This window comes from Teleopsis dalmanni, chromosome 2 (assembly GCF_002237135.1).
Source record: "Teleopsis dalmanni isolate 2A chromosome 2, ASM223713v2, whole genome shotgun sequence".
In the NCBI taxonomy this organism is placed as follows: Eukaryota; Metazoa; Arthropoda; class Insecta; order Diptera; family Diopsidae; genus Teleopsis; species Teleopsis dalmanni.
In genome coordinates this window covers 6,508,474-6,526,459 of record NC_051847.1, presented here as the reverse complement: position 1 = coordinate 6,526,459, position 17,986 = coordinate 6,508,474, and the positions used below count along the sequence as shown (strand labels likewise).

The following is a 17,986-nucleotide window of genomic DNA, read 5'->3' as shown; positions in this document are numbered from 1 at the left end:
AGTTCCAATGGATCATTTTATTTTAGCTGTAATTAAGTTTTTATTTTTAATTTTGCTTTATTCCTCTCTCCACTCTATTGTTGTTTACTGGGTATACGTATGCCGAAGTATGAATGTAAGTAATTATCTGGTTCACTAGGAAGTGAAATATGCTTGTGCTAAATAGTGCTTAAGACTGTTAGTCCTATTATAACCTATAATGAGCTATTAATTTATTATTATAGCCAATTTCTCAACAAATAAGAAATAAAAAATGCTGGAAATGTTGTTTTAGTGGGTATTAGTCTTGTTGTTATTGTTTTACTTTTGTTATTGTAATGCATGAGTGCATGCATGCTTATGTCTGAATGTGAGTAAATATCGCAAATATCAAATTTATTGAATCACACATGTTTGAATTTATAAATGTAAATATAAGTATTTTGATTCTATTGCTGTTGTTATTACAGTTTTTATTCTTATTGTAATATAAAGCTGTATGTAAACACAAGTATGAATGCGAGTAAATGTCGTCAGTAAAAGGAGAGATATATAAGCCTGCTTTCGATGTACGAAAGCAAGTAAATATCAAGATTATGAAAATTAAATTGATTGCTTCGAATTTGATTTAATTTATCAAAAATTAAAAAAAAATTCAAATATGGGTAGGAGGTAATAACAGTTTGCGGTACCAAATCTTACTCATAATTAATTAATTTTAATGCACTTCAGGTTTTGATAAAGTACATAAATTTTCTTTGAAATTAAAATCATTAATGTTATTTTAATCCTATGTGAAGATCCATCAGTCCTTGAGAAGAAAAAAAACAAAATCAAAAAAGCATTAGAAAAAAAAGGTGAGCAGCGATAGGTAAGTATAGTGTGAAATATAGAAATATGATTGAGAGCAACAGCTAAAGGATATAAGCAAATATTATTCTTATCCAGTCAAATCGAGTTACAACATTAAAATACAAGAGGTACTACCCTATCTATTAAAATAAATTTTTTAAAAAAAGAACAATGATAATGAATTTTTATTTAAAAAAAAATCTAGATTTAGTTATCATTGCCAATATATTTTGAATAAAAAATTTAGATACATTTAGACACATTCAAAGAAAAAGATAATTATTAGACGCCCTTTTGATATGAAAAAACTAATGCTAATCTATGTTTTTTCGTGATGTTAAGTGGATAGTTACTTACTTCTGAGAGATATTAGAATAACCTTTACTGTCCATGCTTACAATAGCAATTACTCTCGTTCAATAGAAATATTAATCAATCTGTTTTAGTGATATTGAAAGAATAAATAGTTGATTACTACTGAGAGATGTTAGAACAACCTATAACTTATAAGCTTACTCTGGTAATTATTCGTTGATGTAAAAAATTAAATAACAACTTAATATAAAAACGCATATCTAACATTATAATTAAAGCATTTTTAATCGCAATTTGTAAAATTTTAATTATAAAGGGTAAAATTGAATACTTTAAGTGTAAAATTCAATTAAAATTTTTTATTAAGTGCTACAATTAAAAATTAATTACTAATTTCAAATTAAAATATTTAAATAGTTTATATATAAATTGTATTAAATCGGAATAATATTGTTTTAGTATATAAATGATAAAAATACCTAAAATATAACTTATACCATATCATAGATAAAAACACTTTCAAGCCAATTTATTAAATAACTTTTTTAAGTTTCATATAGATTATACATATATATGTATATATATATATTGTATATGTATGATGTAAAAATGTAACAAATAATTGTATGTGATTTAAATCGCATTTTAGCATGAATTTAAAATATTTTAGAATTACAATTATTTAAAATCATATTTAAAAAAAAAAAACATTAGACTTAACTTTGCATATTTAATGCATTAGATAAAAATAATATTTTTTTTATTAATATAATATAATAATATATTATTTTGTTCGAAAACAAGTTTTAAATTTTATAATTCAGTACAAAAGTCAACATTTTATACATTAAAAGTAATTATATATTTTTTTAATATTTTACAAAAAGCTACTTTCTAAGCAAAAACTTCAAAAACTTCAAAAACCAACACTAAACACAATTTTATTAAATATTTTATTTTTTGTCTAATTTAATTACTTTTTTAAATTTTAACGCTTGAATTGATGTTATTAAAAATACCGCCAATTTGAGCTGAAAACGACCTCACAGTGCTACCACAATCATGCGATTTTAAACACAGAAAAAACCTTTAACTTACAAATTAGCAACAAACAAATTTGTTTAAATATTTTAAAATCATATATGGTAAAACAAACCGAAACTTAAATAAACCAATATAAAAATAAAATTAATGTAACGAATCGAAAGGCTGGCGTTGGAGTAAATAAATCAACTGAATTTGAACGAAACGGAACGGCCCGAACGAACGTTCTGCGAGCGTCAAATGTCGAATATCAACTGAAGTACAAGCTTCAACGGTTTCTTGAAAATAAATAATAAAAGTATACGGCGAGCGTCGCTAGTTACTATAAACCCACACAGAGACATGCACGCGGCTATAGAGGTTCGGTTGTATGGGTTTCAGATAGACTCACTTGTTCGCTCCATACTTTAGAGCTTTTCATGTCTCGACAACGTTTTCAAATTCACACAAACAGCTGAGAACTCACTTGGAACTGGATTGGAATTTCAAAAAAGACCTTAGATAAACAAAATATTTGTTAGAGCAGTACACTGACAGCGGGGTAACAAATCCAAAAAACAGCTGATGTAGGTTTCGGTACACTACACCTGTCCGTTATACTTGTTCAACGAATCACTTACCAAGTAACTACAAAATCGTTGTAATCTAATATGCAATATGTTAGGCGAAAATATTTTCATTAACTCAGAAAGTATCTAATTTAATTTTACTTAACACAAGGGACTGAAAAATATAGTTAAGTACTCGTACTCACTAAATAGGATCCCTTATTCCTTTAAATATATTTACATGAAGCATATATGGTATGTTTAAGTGAAATTCACTATATATTTTCTAACTACTTAAAATATACATACGATTATATTCACAGTTATTGGGTAAGTCAGTAGCTTGTGTTTTTGAGAGCTTTTGTAGTCTGGCGTCATATATTTTTTGACAAATAGCATATTTCTGGTGTTTACTGAATGACCAAATTTTAAGACTGGTCATATATCTAATCTTGGCTGATGAGCTAGGAATCAAAGTGCCTTTTTAATAGTCGTTTGGATTGGAGAATTGGATTTGAGAAACGGGTTATGCGTATCGACTCTTTGAATATGAAATGAAATGCAGTAAGATTTGTTTTTAAAATGAGTTACATATCCACAGATTATAGTTCAACATAACAACAATGTAAGGTTGCAAGATCCCAATTCTTTAGATAGGATACTCTACGATTGTTTTTATTTCACAAACTCAAAAAGATAATCTAAGGGTATCGTTTCTCAACAATGGATGAGATCATGGCCATACCAAAAGAGGAGTTCCAGCAGTGTTCTGAACAGTGTTTGATTTTTTAAATAAATATGAAAAAGGAATAATTTAAAGGAGATGGGACTTAACATTGAAGATTAAATAAATACTTTTTGAAACTTTTTTATTACACGTATTAATCCAATAATTACTACTTTTTATGACTTATTTTTACAAAATTCTTGTATTTGAAGTATATTTTGAAGTAGGATGTCTACCTATTTTGAATTTTCAAATTTTTATTTTATTTATTTGTTTTAATTTTGAATTATTAAACTATTATTGTAAGTTCTATATGCTTAATAATTTAATAGTTCGCTATCACATATTCTTAAATATATGTGATAAATATTTATTCATAAGAATAAAATTAAATATAACTAAATTCAAACTTACTGCGCATCTTGAATCTATTTACAAATTCAAGATTTAATTTATTTAAATGATTGAAAATCTATTAAATTTTCAAAAATGAAATCACGACTTAAAACGGCAACGGACAAGTGGCGCACATGCCACAAATTAATCAACGATATGAAATTTAATAACAAAACTTATGCAACAATCTTGTTACTTGTTACGCCCGTAACAAGTTTTAATGCCGAGAGCACTACAATCCAAAACATCAGCATGTCTGATTCGGTAAAAAACAAAGAATTCTGTGAACGAGCACACGACAATCTTGTGTCTTAGTTACGCATAGTAAATAAACTTCATTACTGGATCAATTTTTATTATCTGAAATATTTTCTATTTCGATTACTCTACATATAAGTTATATTGGAGAGTAGGAGTGTGCTTTATTGGTTATGTACCTTTACCAAAGAACACTAATTAGATTTTACCAAAGAACACGAACCGAATAGATTAGATTGCTTATATTATGTGTTTGTCTTATGGTTATTGTTCAATCTACCATACCGACTATTGACAAGTACTTGTTGTCTATCTTGTAAATATAAATATCTGAAAATAAATCAAATAACTGAGCTTCGTAAGGAGTGAATGCTTGCGCCTTAAAACGAGTAATTTGTAAGTATAAAATATTGGGAGCGAATAGAATAAATAGAAATGAACCAATAAGTATTCTAACTTAACACCAATTATTTGTGTTATTTCAAGTTTTTTCTTGTTTATAAAATTTCTTGGGATATGGAGAATACAATCTAAATTTATTCTTTGAGTTTCATTCCATAAGTATTAAAGAAAAAAATATTATAGATTAAAAACAGAAGCAATTAAAATACAAAGTGAGAGTACAATAACGCGGACCACGATTATAACAGATATGTTAAGACCCAATATACTATTTGAATGTTTAGATTTTTAAGGATAAAATTGAAAGTGAACAAATTAGAAGGTATGTTGAATAAGGCGGGATACATAATGGGAGTATGATGCGAAATGGAATGGAATATTAAGACTATATATACAATTGCTAGCAGAATACGTTTCAGATCATAGTAATATAAGCACGTCATGCATAGGGTATATTTATATATAAACACTATAATATATTTATGCCTATATCACTTTCACTGATCAGATGTATCTTAACGTAGCTTACGAACGTTTTATTATTATTAACGATTTAACGATTTAAGTCACAGCTTTATTTTATAAATGAAGGTGTACAAAATAGTTTTTGCTTTTAAAATAAATAAAATAGTAAATGCAAATTAAATTAAATTAAATTAAATAAACTTACAATTTCAAAAGGTGCAACTATTTTAGATATAAGTCACAATTTTGTATCGTGGTAAGACTACAAGTGCCGACACTGAACAACTTATCATAAGATACAAATTAATATTTTAATTGAAGAGCGTTGTTGGCGGCTACGTCAACAGCATTATTGACAGCTCGCAGACACTTACGGCCCGCTCTAAGCGGTCTCCACGCAGTGCAACTCAATCAAAACGTGATCCATGCTTAGTTTCACAATTTACAACACGAAAAATAAAAATAGGAAATTTTAATTCATTAATAAAATTTTTTACTGCGCTGTCTCAGAACATTATTGAGTTTGAAGAAAACGATCTTCTATTAATTATTTTATTTTATTTATTAAATTGAACATTTTTATGAAACAATTTAAGCACTTTTTCGGCATAGTCGTTATTATTGAGTGGACGTCAATAATATTGTCTGTGGCTGTGACTGGTACGGTGACGGCGAAGGCTGACTACCGATGACTACTAAAGTGTGACATGAATGCGATTTCTGTCTAGAATGAATTATTTTCAAATACAATTAAAAATTATAACGTTTTTTTGTTTTATTATTTTACTTAATAAGTGAAATGAAATCAATAATAAAACACGATCTATAAAGAGGTTCTTGGTTGAGTGTTTTTGTGGTCACACAAATCAGTAAATATATTAATGAACCACGTAGTGATAAGAGTTGATAACATTTTTGTTTTTTCATTAAAATCAAATTGTTTACAAGCAAATTTATTAGTTAATAATATATGTGTGAGTTTTGTGATAATTTTGCAACATGCCAAGTTGGCATGACTTGTGTTTACTTAAATAGTTCTGTTAAGTATCAAAGTTATATTGACACAAAAGCTTCCTTATTGAACAGTCATAACAAATTAATTAAATTATTTGTATTAATATTTATTTATTTATGCTATTATTATCCTTTTAGCTATAAAAAAGCATGATGACCGGTATTTCGTCCTTACAAACGAAAGACTTGGAGCTTATATCACCTATTAGCATATGTTTGCCACATAATCTCAACAATTTTGTATTTGTGTGTGATAATCACTAGTTCTTTTCGGCTTCAATTATCATTATACGATTATTCGAAAAGAAATGCATAAGTGTTTATTTAATTTATCCGGTGATTTAAAGATGATAGTTTTACAAGTTACACTAGTAAAGTTACTAGAAGTTACTTATACAATATATAAAAGATTTTTCTTTTTAAACTATAATAAACTTGACGTTCAACTACTTTTTTAAGTAGTGTTTAATATATTATGAGTGATCAGATAAACAGAATGACAATGCAGATCGCCAATCGGAATTTCAACATTACTTTATCTTCAACTATCAAGATAGACGCAATCTCTGTTAATAACAGTTTTGTATACAATAAATCCTTTTATACAATAAATATCATATCCAAACAGATCTAATTTAATATCTACAAATAAATCCTCTATCATTCTTTAAATGATAGCTTCAAATAGCTTTCAACGAGTAAAATGAAATACTTTTTTCGCTCAAGTAGTTTATTATTATTCCTTATATTAGTCAAGCAACTACTTTTAATGCAAAATGGCGTCCCCAAAACTCAGGTTCAAAACTCAGATATTTAGAAGTAAATCTATCGTGTAAACAGGTAGATTTGCTTAGTTGAGTTTTTATACTTTATTTATCATGTGTAAAAGGGGTAAAACACCTATAAACATTTAAAAATATGTCACCGACATTTTGAACTTTTTATTATTGCTTCCTCACGTATGTTAAGATCATTTATTTAAATGGATTCTTGGATATAAGACTGGCATGTTATCTCCTAGCTTTGTTACCATTTGATATAAACCAGTTTTTTTTATTTTCTATAAATTGTAATAAATATATTAACATATGATTAAAGGTAAAACCTTTATTATTAGAGCAACTAATTTATGTTTGAAATTATTTAATATGTCAAATTTCATATGTTTATCTAATCTGTTTAACAATCTGCCAACAGAAAATTATTGTTGAAACATTTAAACACTTCGTGATAGGGACATATATTTTTAATGTACACCAAACAGACGATTCAGATTATGCAAAACATGCTTGAATAAAAGTTGATTAAAATGGGCCTCTTTATTGTGACACATGCTAATTGTTCAAGTAAACTTACCACCACTCGCGCATAGCCTCGACATCAGGTGACCCATTAGTGCCATTGGGTCCAGGTGCTGAGGAGGCATTGCCTCCTAAACCAAGCCTGTTGATAGTCAGTTGTTCTTTTGCTGCTACTGCTGCAGCATTTGTAGGCGATGGTGTACACTCTATTGCCGCTGTGCTGTACAAGCCATTGATTGTTTGCGACGTATTTCTCTTCACTCCTTCTTGTGCGGTGCTCATAATTATGGCTATAGATTTCAACTTCAGAAAAATAAACGAAATATCGTTGCCCGTGAAATATATCTATTCAAATTGCTGTTTAAGCTGTAGCCCACATAAATATCAATTGAACAATTTCCGCTTCCAACCACATTCGCAATGTTTTAACAAATTTTCACTTTTTTAATAAGCGCTGTATTGAAAAAAATATTTTTCTGCCAATCTTCAACCTTGCGACTTTTTAAATCCGTATTATCACTTTACGTTTTCATTGTGCTCTAATGAATTTTTGTAATTTCTGTTATACACAGAAATTGTTTTGATTTAACTCGCTTGAAATTATCTGAGATCTATTGCACTACATCTGTCTACAATAAATAAACACGAACTGTCAAAAGACGTACAAAGTGTAGTCGCACAAAAAACAGCTGTGTTGAAAGCAGCTGTATGCAAAAACAGTGTTGTAAAACGAGAAGTTTTTATTGTTTAACAAAAAATGTAATTTCTTTCATTATCACTATTCATTTTTGAATACAAAAAAGAAGTGCAGTTTACGTTGCAGCTCTACCCTTTTGTATACAAAAGATCTGTTCCACAAGCTACTCGTAGTAACTGTGAGTAACTTTGTGTATACAGAAATGCGTTCCACCAAATTTTCGAGTAAATAAGAGCGTCTGAGAGAGCGTAACATCCCTGTCGAAATTTGAAAATGCTACACAAGCTTTACTCACACTTTTTTTAAGTAAAATTTGTGTAATGTGTGGATTGAATTTAAATTTTTGTATTGTTTATTTACGCGATCCTGATGTTCTCACCAAATTTTACACAAAGCTGTTCAATAAAAATCTGTGTAAAGAGCGTATTAAGCTCTCAGTTTATACATTACTTGAGTTTTACTACAAGTAGCTCGTGGAACAGACCTAATATCCTGAAGATGCGCATAAAAATATATACATATAAATAAATGTATATATTTAATATAACGTAAAATAACTTTATAGGGGTATTCATCTAAGGCCGTGTGCGAGTTCGAGTAAATTGAGGTAAAGTAAATTGAATTTTCCTAGGGATTTTTTGTACTGCATTTATGTAAATGTTTATTCATTTATTTATTGCACTTATTTATTAATTTTAGTTTAAAGTTTTCAAATTTATTTATTTATTAAACATCTTATAAAATATTCACAATGATAACACTTAATTTACCTAATTTTTATCTAATTTACCCTACTCGAAATTCTTGCAAATACCAACATTCGCTGCCATACCGATATAATGTACTATTTCTCTCACTTTACCATCTATTTACTCGCACACGGCCTAAGTATATAAATATATCAAGTGTGTAGTTTTATGCGTTTTCGTACACGGTTATATGATCGCACTTAGTGAAATTTTTGTGTTTGTTTATCAATCTGCTGCATAATAGCACAGTAGATTTTTTGTTATTGCATGTACACATTTCAATAGGTTTGGGTTAGGTTCAGAAGTCTCGTATTGACAGTTATCAGCACTTCCACTCGCATGCATATATTGCGCATTGTGATACCCTTAAAAAAATTATGTCGGGAGAGACGAGTTGCTAACCTTTTTTATCCTTGTTAAACCATTTGGTTTCCTAGATGAAGTTGAGGAGATCCGATAAGTTTGTTTTCGTTATCTCTTCCAAGCCAGTGAAAAAGCGATCCCCAAGACATTAAAGTTACCTTGTCTGCAGTCCTGGACAGAGGCACAGTAAGTGGTTGATAGATTCTACCTCCTATTCATCTTGGCAACTCCTGCAAAATCCACTTGTTGGAACTCATTTGAATAAAATAATAAATAAAACAAAAACACTAATATTTTATATTACTAGATTATAGAATATATAAAATATAGAATATTTATATAAAATAGAGAATATTAAAATATTTCATATTTGTTTTTTAAACAAATATCAAGTATTTTAACTAAAATGAAGTCAATAGTTTTTTGTCTTGCGTTTGCATCCAACATTTACTATCAAAATTAATCCAAATAAATATTAAATTTACGGACACAATTATTACTGCACTAATATGAAGTTATTAATATATAATTATAATGAAATATAAACCTTTTGGAAGATTATATTTAAGAGAATTTTATTCATATTTTGAAAATTGTTACAAAATTATTTATTCGTGTTATTATTATAAGTCGTGTTATTATTGTAAGTCCCATGGGTGTAATATTTCACCTTTTATACTATATGCTAAGTAATGTATATACAATATAATTTTTTGGAATATGGTAGTATTATAAATAAACTGTGTATAATATACACAAAATAGTGATATGTTGTAATCTACACTTTGTGCCTTAATTACGTTTTCTAACAGCCAGGTCTACATGCCTTCGATAGCTCAGTTGGTAGAGCGGTGGACTGTAGAATGTCAAATTAATGCGGATATCCATAGGTCGCTGGTTCAAATCCGGCTCGAAGGAGACTTTTTTTTATTTTTCGTTAACAATTTTTTTTATTAATAATATAAAAAATAGGCAATTTTTTAATTTATAACTAATTTATAATATTTAATTTTAAGTAACAAAATATTTTTTTTTAAAAAATTCGATATCTTAATTATAATCTTGTTAATCTAGTAAAAGATTAACAAAACGGATAATTAATAAATAAAATATTTTTACTTTGCTTCAAGAAAGCGGTCAATGCACATTTTTGTTGTTTCTTCTTTCCAATAAATTTTTTTGTTCATCATTTATTATTAAATAATATATTTGTTTATTGACTTTAGTTGCACAATAAAGTCAATTCATTTTCGTAATATGAAAAGTATATAATTTAAATATTTATATACGTTATAAGCAAACTTATATGCGGACAGAGGAAATTAGAGTTAATTTAAGAATCTTTCACGAAGTATCGAAAATCCTAAAAATATACAAAATAAACAAAATAAATAGATTTTTATGCAAAAAAGTGGCACGTGAATGAATTTTTTCCGAATTTACAACACAATGAAGTTTATTTTTAGGAAAAACAAATATAAGTATTCAGTTAATTATGTCATAGGTGTAAATAAAAATCATATGAATCGGGGAAGTCATACTTTTGAAGTAGATATTATATATATATATATCCCATCATCCGCAAACTGCATCTCGATGAGAAGTACAGAGTAAGGAAGATATTTTATCATCATCTCATGTCATTTCAATTATTATTATCAGTATTATCATTATATATTTGATTTTATTAAATAACATAAGAACTTATATATGAATGCATATTAAAAATTATATAGGTGTTTCTTGAGCAGGTACAACCAAATAAACCTCTTATCATCCTTTGATTATACGAGTATCATTTGACCACTCTATATCTACACGCGTGTTTCACTCGCAGATTCTAATATTCATCTTCTTTAAATCTCAATTTCAATTCAACTAAATCGTTTATATGAATATACTCCTATAATTTTTACTTCCATTATTGAACTGTTAATTCTTATCACATATCGGATTTAGTTTAGTTTTTAGAATTTAACAAATTGAAGATCGTTTTCAGTGCCTGTTATCCTTTCAATTTCGTTTTTTCATGACATCTCCATCTCCAGTTTTATCTTATGTGGGATCAAAATTTGTTCGTAAGATGCTTTGTTCAAATCTTAGTTTTTTATCCATATCAGTTGGTAGTGTACATGTTTCTCAGCTGTACCATAGTGTTGAGTGGATCACACTCCCGAAAAAACAAGTTTACATTTTTGTGATATTAGTCCAGGTATTCATTAAGAATACCTTTTTTAATAAAAGGATTTATTTTTAACTTTAATAAAGAAGTCGGATATAGAAATTGTTTTCGAACTATCCAGCGCAAAGTAATAGTTGTATTTATATCAGGATATTATTCTAAAAAAGTATTTTGAATATCGTAACAAAATGTTCTATGCACAAGATTATCTTTAAATGTAAAATATGTTCATTTCTTTATAAAGAATAATTATTTTACTTCAATTGTGGAATTAAAAGATATTTTTCTTTAAAAAATTACACTGATGCAATGACTTCAATAAATCTATCGATTCACATTTTTCTGATATTATTTATTTAAAGAACCATTTATCCAGATCCAAACATCTACATATCTCAAGTCCTCTTTATTCTAATTTCTAACGTAAACAATAACTGAGAACTTAATCCTAGTATTCTTAAGCATAAGACACATCCTCTAGTTCTGGTCATTATAAAGTTATTGTTCATGATTGTGTGCTGTGGTTGATTGTTTTCTATTTGGATTGCAGGATCAAACTAATACAGTCACTATGATTTTAAGCATTTTACAAGAGTGTAGAAGTTTATTGTTAGCTATATATTTTCTTTTTTTCATTGAACCTCATGAGTGCTGAAGTCTTGAACGCTGGCATTCTTCATTCGAAGATCCTTTCTTCTGGCTTTATCTAAGCATCATCGTCTGGATTTCTGCTTTATAAGCTAGTAGTGATCTTATAATTGTCTATATCCATTCTGAGATTGAAGTTTTCCGTCAAAAAATGTGATTAAAGAACATTGACAACTAAAGATTCAGTAGAGTTACAAATCAAATTTCACCCAATATGATCGGCTAGTGTCTTGCGATTATCAGAAAACGCATACATATCCTCTATCTGGCTTTCATTGAATGTTATTAGATATAGCAATAGTCTTGAGCATGATAATTTAAATGGCTTTTTATCAGTATATAGAAATAGAAATAACAATAATTATTATTAATTATTAATATTAGTAATTTTTATTAATAATAACATTAATAATAATAAGTACACGGCCGAGAAAGTAATTTTAAAATATTAGAGCGAATTTCTATTGAAGGAGTTCAAACCTTTGCACTGAATTTCTAATTATACGAGTGTATGTAACATATATTACATTTGAATACTTAAATTAAAAATCGAGATCAAGATAATACGAGTAGATATTCTCTAGTATTCCAATTCATTCAAGTAAAAATAGTTTTCAATATTTTCATTTAAAAACTTTTTAAATTATAAAAATGAAATACTGATCTTTAGAGAATACTAAACTCACCGGAATTGATTACGCTTTTCCATTAAATCAGCTACTCGCGTTTTCCTCAAAGGTGCTGGAGAAGCTCCTGGTGAAGTCTGCTCCGACTCTGCCACCATTGTGCGGGCCAATATCAAATCTTCTTCCTTCATATTCAAAAATTAAGCACAAAACACTCGTTCAGGAACCGAAATTAAAATAAGTAAACACGTTTTTCGAAACTCGTTAATCGGAGTTGGAGTCCAATATGTTTATATGTATAAATATTTTTGTCAAAAATAATATTGATATATTATGTATTCGGTATTCGGTATTATTATTAATCACATATCCGTTGTATATAAAATAATTTTATTTATTTTTGCCGTTTGCCCGAATTTATTTCCAAAATCACCTTTTTAAGGAATTTTTTTTAAAATTATAATTGTTAGTGCAAAAAAATTAATTGAAATTTGATTCAATTTTTTTTGTATTCGAAAAAACGAATATCTTCTTTTTATTAAATCCAAGTTTTTTCAAAAAAAATTATTTCGCAACTGCTCGCTTTTGAAGTTCAAATTGTACTGATGCGTTTGTTGCATGAAACTTTTGAATTTCATATCGGAATTGTTCATTGACAACAACAAAAGCAACAAAAACAACAGCAACAAACGTAGCTGAATATTGCTTACATATATGAAAGGTTGTAGATATATGTATGTACGTTTGTATCTGTATCTTTTTGGATAGAATTTAGTATACTCAAAAAGCGAGTGCTTTTATTAAAAATTCTAAATTCAGCAAAATATTTACATTTTTTCACTTCGGAATAAGCGCGCGGGCATAAAGTATGTATTTCTGCTGCCTCTTCTTCTTTTCTGTATAAATCTTAGCTATATGTTTGTACCTCACCTTTTGGATAATGTTTTTAACTATTTACTTGAGGTGTTCATTGAATAAATTTTGTATCTCTGAAATATTTACAGCGGCGCTTATGTGCCGAACGGAATCAATAATGAACATCAGTGGCCGGCCACCTATCAGTCGAGATCAGTAGTGAAGAATAGGCGGCATCGCAGACTCCAGCGATGCCGTCTGACGTGCTTTTTAATTATTTAAGTTAGATTTTTTAGCTACGACAATGTGGAAAATCAACAACAATCATCAACGACTGGTCATCTATCAGTTGCGATCAATACTGAAGTATGAAGTAACACATCACAGACTCCGGTGAATCTGACATCCAGTTACGGTAGTGTGGGATGATAAGTGCAGTTGGTTGAATACAAAGAACTATGAAGCTTGTAGGAACTGATAAAATCTGTACACATTCATTAAAGATGCTATATTGCAAAAACATGTTTTTTATTAAATACTACATAGGTATATATGCAAAATGTATAAATTCATAGATCTGATAATAAGTGATGATAAGTGATGATTTCAATAATCATCAGCCAATGTTGACGATGTTAATTAAAAGCAGATGTGCTTCAAATAAGAATAACCTCTATTACATAAAATTAATAATCGTACTCATGTTATAATAGATCAAAATCCTTAATTAATCGATTTTAATCTTGAACAAATTATGTTCAAAATAAAAAAAGAATTGCTTATATATTGCAACACAATCTTGTTTATAATAGAAACTTAGAGGTGCCCGCAAATGGAAGAGATACTATTAAATGTCAATTTTCTGTTAACAATCAAAGAATCTATAGTTCATAAATAGTTGATGTTAATTACACAAGCCTAAAAAGATGTACTTAGTTATACAAGGCAACTATTTGATATTGTTAATATAAGACGATATCAAGACCATATAAAGACCATATCTAATAAACAGATCTCTTATTATTGATAGTAATATATACAAAATGTGCAAAGATATTACAACTGCAATACATGATGGAGCTCAGGAAGTAAGATAATCTAGACTGATTTGATTATATCGTAGCTTTAGGAAACTGTTTCAAAGTATTACTGCATAAAGTAAAGTTATCCCCGTAAGCGTGCTTTATTTTGTTCGATATTGGCTGCAATAAGTTTTCGGTTAGAACTCGAGCCTCACATCTTGTACCTTGCTCGACGAAGAGATTAGTCTGCAGCTATATAACTGTTGGAAACACCTTTGACTTCAGCAGGTCATTGTCGTAGGCTAGGAAACTGAAACTAAATGTTCTTCTGTATACTAACTCATCACCACTTTTTTTCAACCTTTACATATGATTTATACTGTATATAAAACTGCAGAATTAGCTAAAGAATGTTGTTATCATTATGTATTGTTAGTTATAGTCTTTATATATTAAGATGTTCTCACAAGACTCATTGCTTATTCGAATTTCACTATACAGGTTAGTACTAACATCCGCTTACTAAGTTTGGAAAATATATGAATTGCTTTCCCAATTGTCTATTTATATTTCACAGACAGAAATAATCAAGCATTTTCAAATGCTTGCTGCAGTAACAGAATGCTGTCTCTTAAAGACACACGCTCACTAGATGGGTTTGGCGAAAAATGATAGCTATAGAGTTGCAACACACCTAAAGCAAAGAAACTTAGGTACACATGTTATGTACGTGCTCAGTTTTATGGAAAGCTCGGTTAAAATGCTTTGGTATTGCATAGGGTCATAAGGAAATAGCTGAGCCAAAAATCGTACTGATCAAATACACAAAAGACGTTATATATTTCAATATATATATAATGTAATTTTGTTGTTAACCATTTCAACTAAAACTTGTCCCCAACTCTTTTCAAGTCAATCGATAAATTCAGGATCCACATGCTACCAAAAGAAAAATCATGATAACATATCGATATTGTCTGATTATAACAGAGTAAAGCGAGTCTAAAGAAGTGTTAAAAGCGTTTAATGGCTGTTAAAGACATAGGAATAAAAGAACACTATTAAGCAAATATTTTAACGTACCCTGTTTTTGCTAATGCTGTGTTATAATTGACCCCTCAGATATGTTCTGATTAACACATAATACAAAATTATTAGGTTTTATTTTTAAATAGCGCTGCATTTACCTTTTGATTTGTTACTTTTTTCAAGAACTGGAGAGTTTGAACTAATAAAAAATATATCTGAATTTTTCTGATGCGTATCGGAAGAATAACATTTTTCTTCATATTATTTAGATTTAAAATAAGTAGCTGGATACATTAATTCTTTTCCTTTTGTTTACCCAAATTATACCAATAAATCCGTCAATATATTATGTATATGTGAACACAAATATTCAGACACATGGTTATATATACATTAAGACTGAAAAGTTTTCGGAAATTCTCATTTAAAATTCGCGCGCTGTATATTTTTCGATATTTTAAGTTTATGTAGTTTGGCAGCACTGTCCTTAATTACTATGCCAAAAATGAGCTCGATCTGTCAGACAGTTCGTTTACGGCAGCTGTTGAAACCAGTTCACCTCAGTAGTGCGTTGCGAAATGTCTTCGACGGTCGTACGACCGTCCTGGAAGGCTTTGTACCACTCATAAACTTGAGTTTTCGATAAAACTGATTCCCCATAAGCCTTTTGTAGCATTCGCAACGATTCTGCACACGAAATTTCGTTCGAAACACAAAATTTGATGCAAACTCTTTGTTCAATATTTTTTTCCATTGTTTTTTTCGCAACGCCCTACTGAGGTGAACTGGTTTCAACAGCTGCCGTAAACGAACTGTCTGACAGATCGCGCTCATTTTTGGCATAGTAATTAAGGACAGTGCTGCCAAACTACATAAACTTAAAATATCGGAAAATATACAGCGCGCGAATTTTAAATGAGAATTTCCGAAAGCTTTTCGGTCACAATGTATATATATATAGAAGAATTATTTTGTGCTTTCGTGTAAATAAAAGATCTCATCGGTCGATAATAATGAATTAGGTAAACTAAACATATATGTAATAAAAATTTTATAGAATTAAAATATTTTCAATTAACTAGAATAAAACAAATTAGTCGGATTGTTTGAGAATAGTGTGAGGTGAGATATTGTGGGAGATGAATTGTTTCAAAGGTTCATTCAATCAGAATATTTTTATGGATATTTAAGAAGAAGAATTAAATAAATGTAAAGTTCACACACACACATTAGTTATATGTATTAAAAATATAATAATTAAATATTATATATTTTAAAATTCATTTTCGGTATCGAACACAAACGAGATCTGTTTGCTTTGCTAGTGACTTAATTGAGTTCTAATAAATGCATTTGACCAATTTGGGGCGTTTAGATACTAACAAGTAGACAAACAATTACAGCTCTTACAACTATTAAATTATTGAAATATGTAGCAATTACGGCATTTAGCCAAAAGTTAGTTACTAACAACAGTAAATACACTTCGTAATTGGCAAATCGAGGCAAATCGAGGCAAACGACAGTAACCTAAAAAGGCGCTAGTAAACTACTTCAACATTCTAAAGAAATACACAGTCATTAAAATTTTAATCGATCAATGAAAATAAAAGTCTGAATTGATAAAATGTGCAAATCATAAAAAAAAATGCACTTTTCGCAGTTTTTATTAAAAATAAAATGCTACTTACTATGTTTTTTTTTATTGAAGTAAAATTTTTGGAGAAATTATTTAACCAAAAATTTTGCTTGTCTATCTTTCAAAATTTACTTAAAGCATTTAAATTTCAACAATAATAAAATTGTTTTAACTTTTACATATTTAAAATCCACACAAAATCAACTGGATGTTTGTATACAGGGTTTTCTAACGAGGGATTAGGAAGGCAAGTAATTGATAATTGAGTGAAGCGAAAGAGTATCTACCGATCAGCCACGGCAGCCAATCAACCAGATATTTAAAATTGCTACAGACATGAGCCTTTATCTATCTAATTTATTAGTGTTCCAACCAATAAGTCATTTATCTGAAGCAATATTATCTATGACTAAGAATAACTGAAGCTGCCTATATAATTCATATAATTGGAGGAAGTGGTAAGTCTGAATGATTAAAAAATAATAAAAAATTTAATTATATTAAACTTATTGCAATCTGCTACATATATAAACTTGACATTGTCGCTAATTTGAAAGAATGTCAGATCAGTAGATCAGTAGAAGATATTATTTATATTGTTTGAATTACAACTGACAGTATGATTACGATCACAGTAGATCTGTTCCACGAGCTACTCGTAGTAACTTTGAGTAACACTGCACTTGGTTTATTCCGTTCGTATTTACGGTACATACCGACTAACTGAGTCTTTACTCGTACATTTTATTTCAATCAGCTGTTATGTTTTGAATTAAAATTTTTGTATTGTTTATTTGCGCGGCACTAGTGTTCCCACCAGACTTTATACAAAGCTGTTCCATGAATATCTGCACAAAGAGCATAATTTGGCACTT

At 28.8% G+C, this 17,986-nt stretch overlaps 1 protein-coding gene and 1 non-coding gene across 4 annotated transcripts in view; one reads left to right on the top strand and one right to left on the bottom strand.

The window, feature by feature from the left end:
- Window positions 1-12,789, bottom strand: part of LOC119673874 (NAD kinase-like) — a 32,487-nt gene extending 19,698 nt beyond the window's left edge. The window contains exon 1 of one of the 3 annotated variants that reach the window (XM_038084969.1): window positions 12,627-12,789. In XM_038084969.1, the coding sequence (XP_037940897.1) occupies window positions 12,627-12,757 (131 nt within the window). In that variant the 5' untranslated portion in view covers window positions 12,758-12,789. Of the gene's footprint in view, window positions 1-5,191; window positions 5,429-7,356; window positions 7,933-12,626 lie in introns of those variants that run through there. The other 2 variants (XM_038084967.1, XM_038084971.1) reach the window with 2 other exon arrangements.
- On the top strand, window positions 9,936-10,028 carry Trnay-gua. The gene is made up of 2 exons: window positions 9,936-9,972; window positions 9,993-10,028. It is a non-coding gene; the product is annotated as a tRNA-Tyr (tRNA).
- Window positions 12,790-17,986: the final 5,197 nt, after the last annotated feature.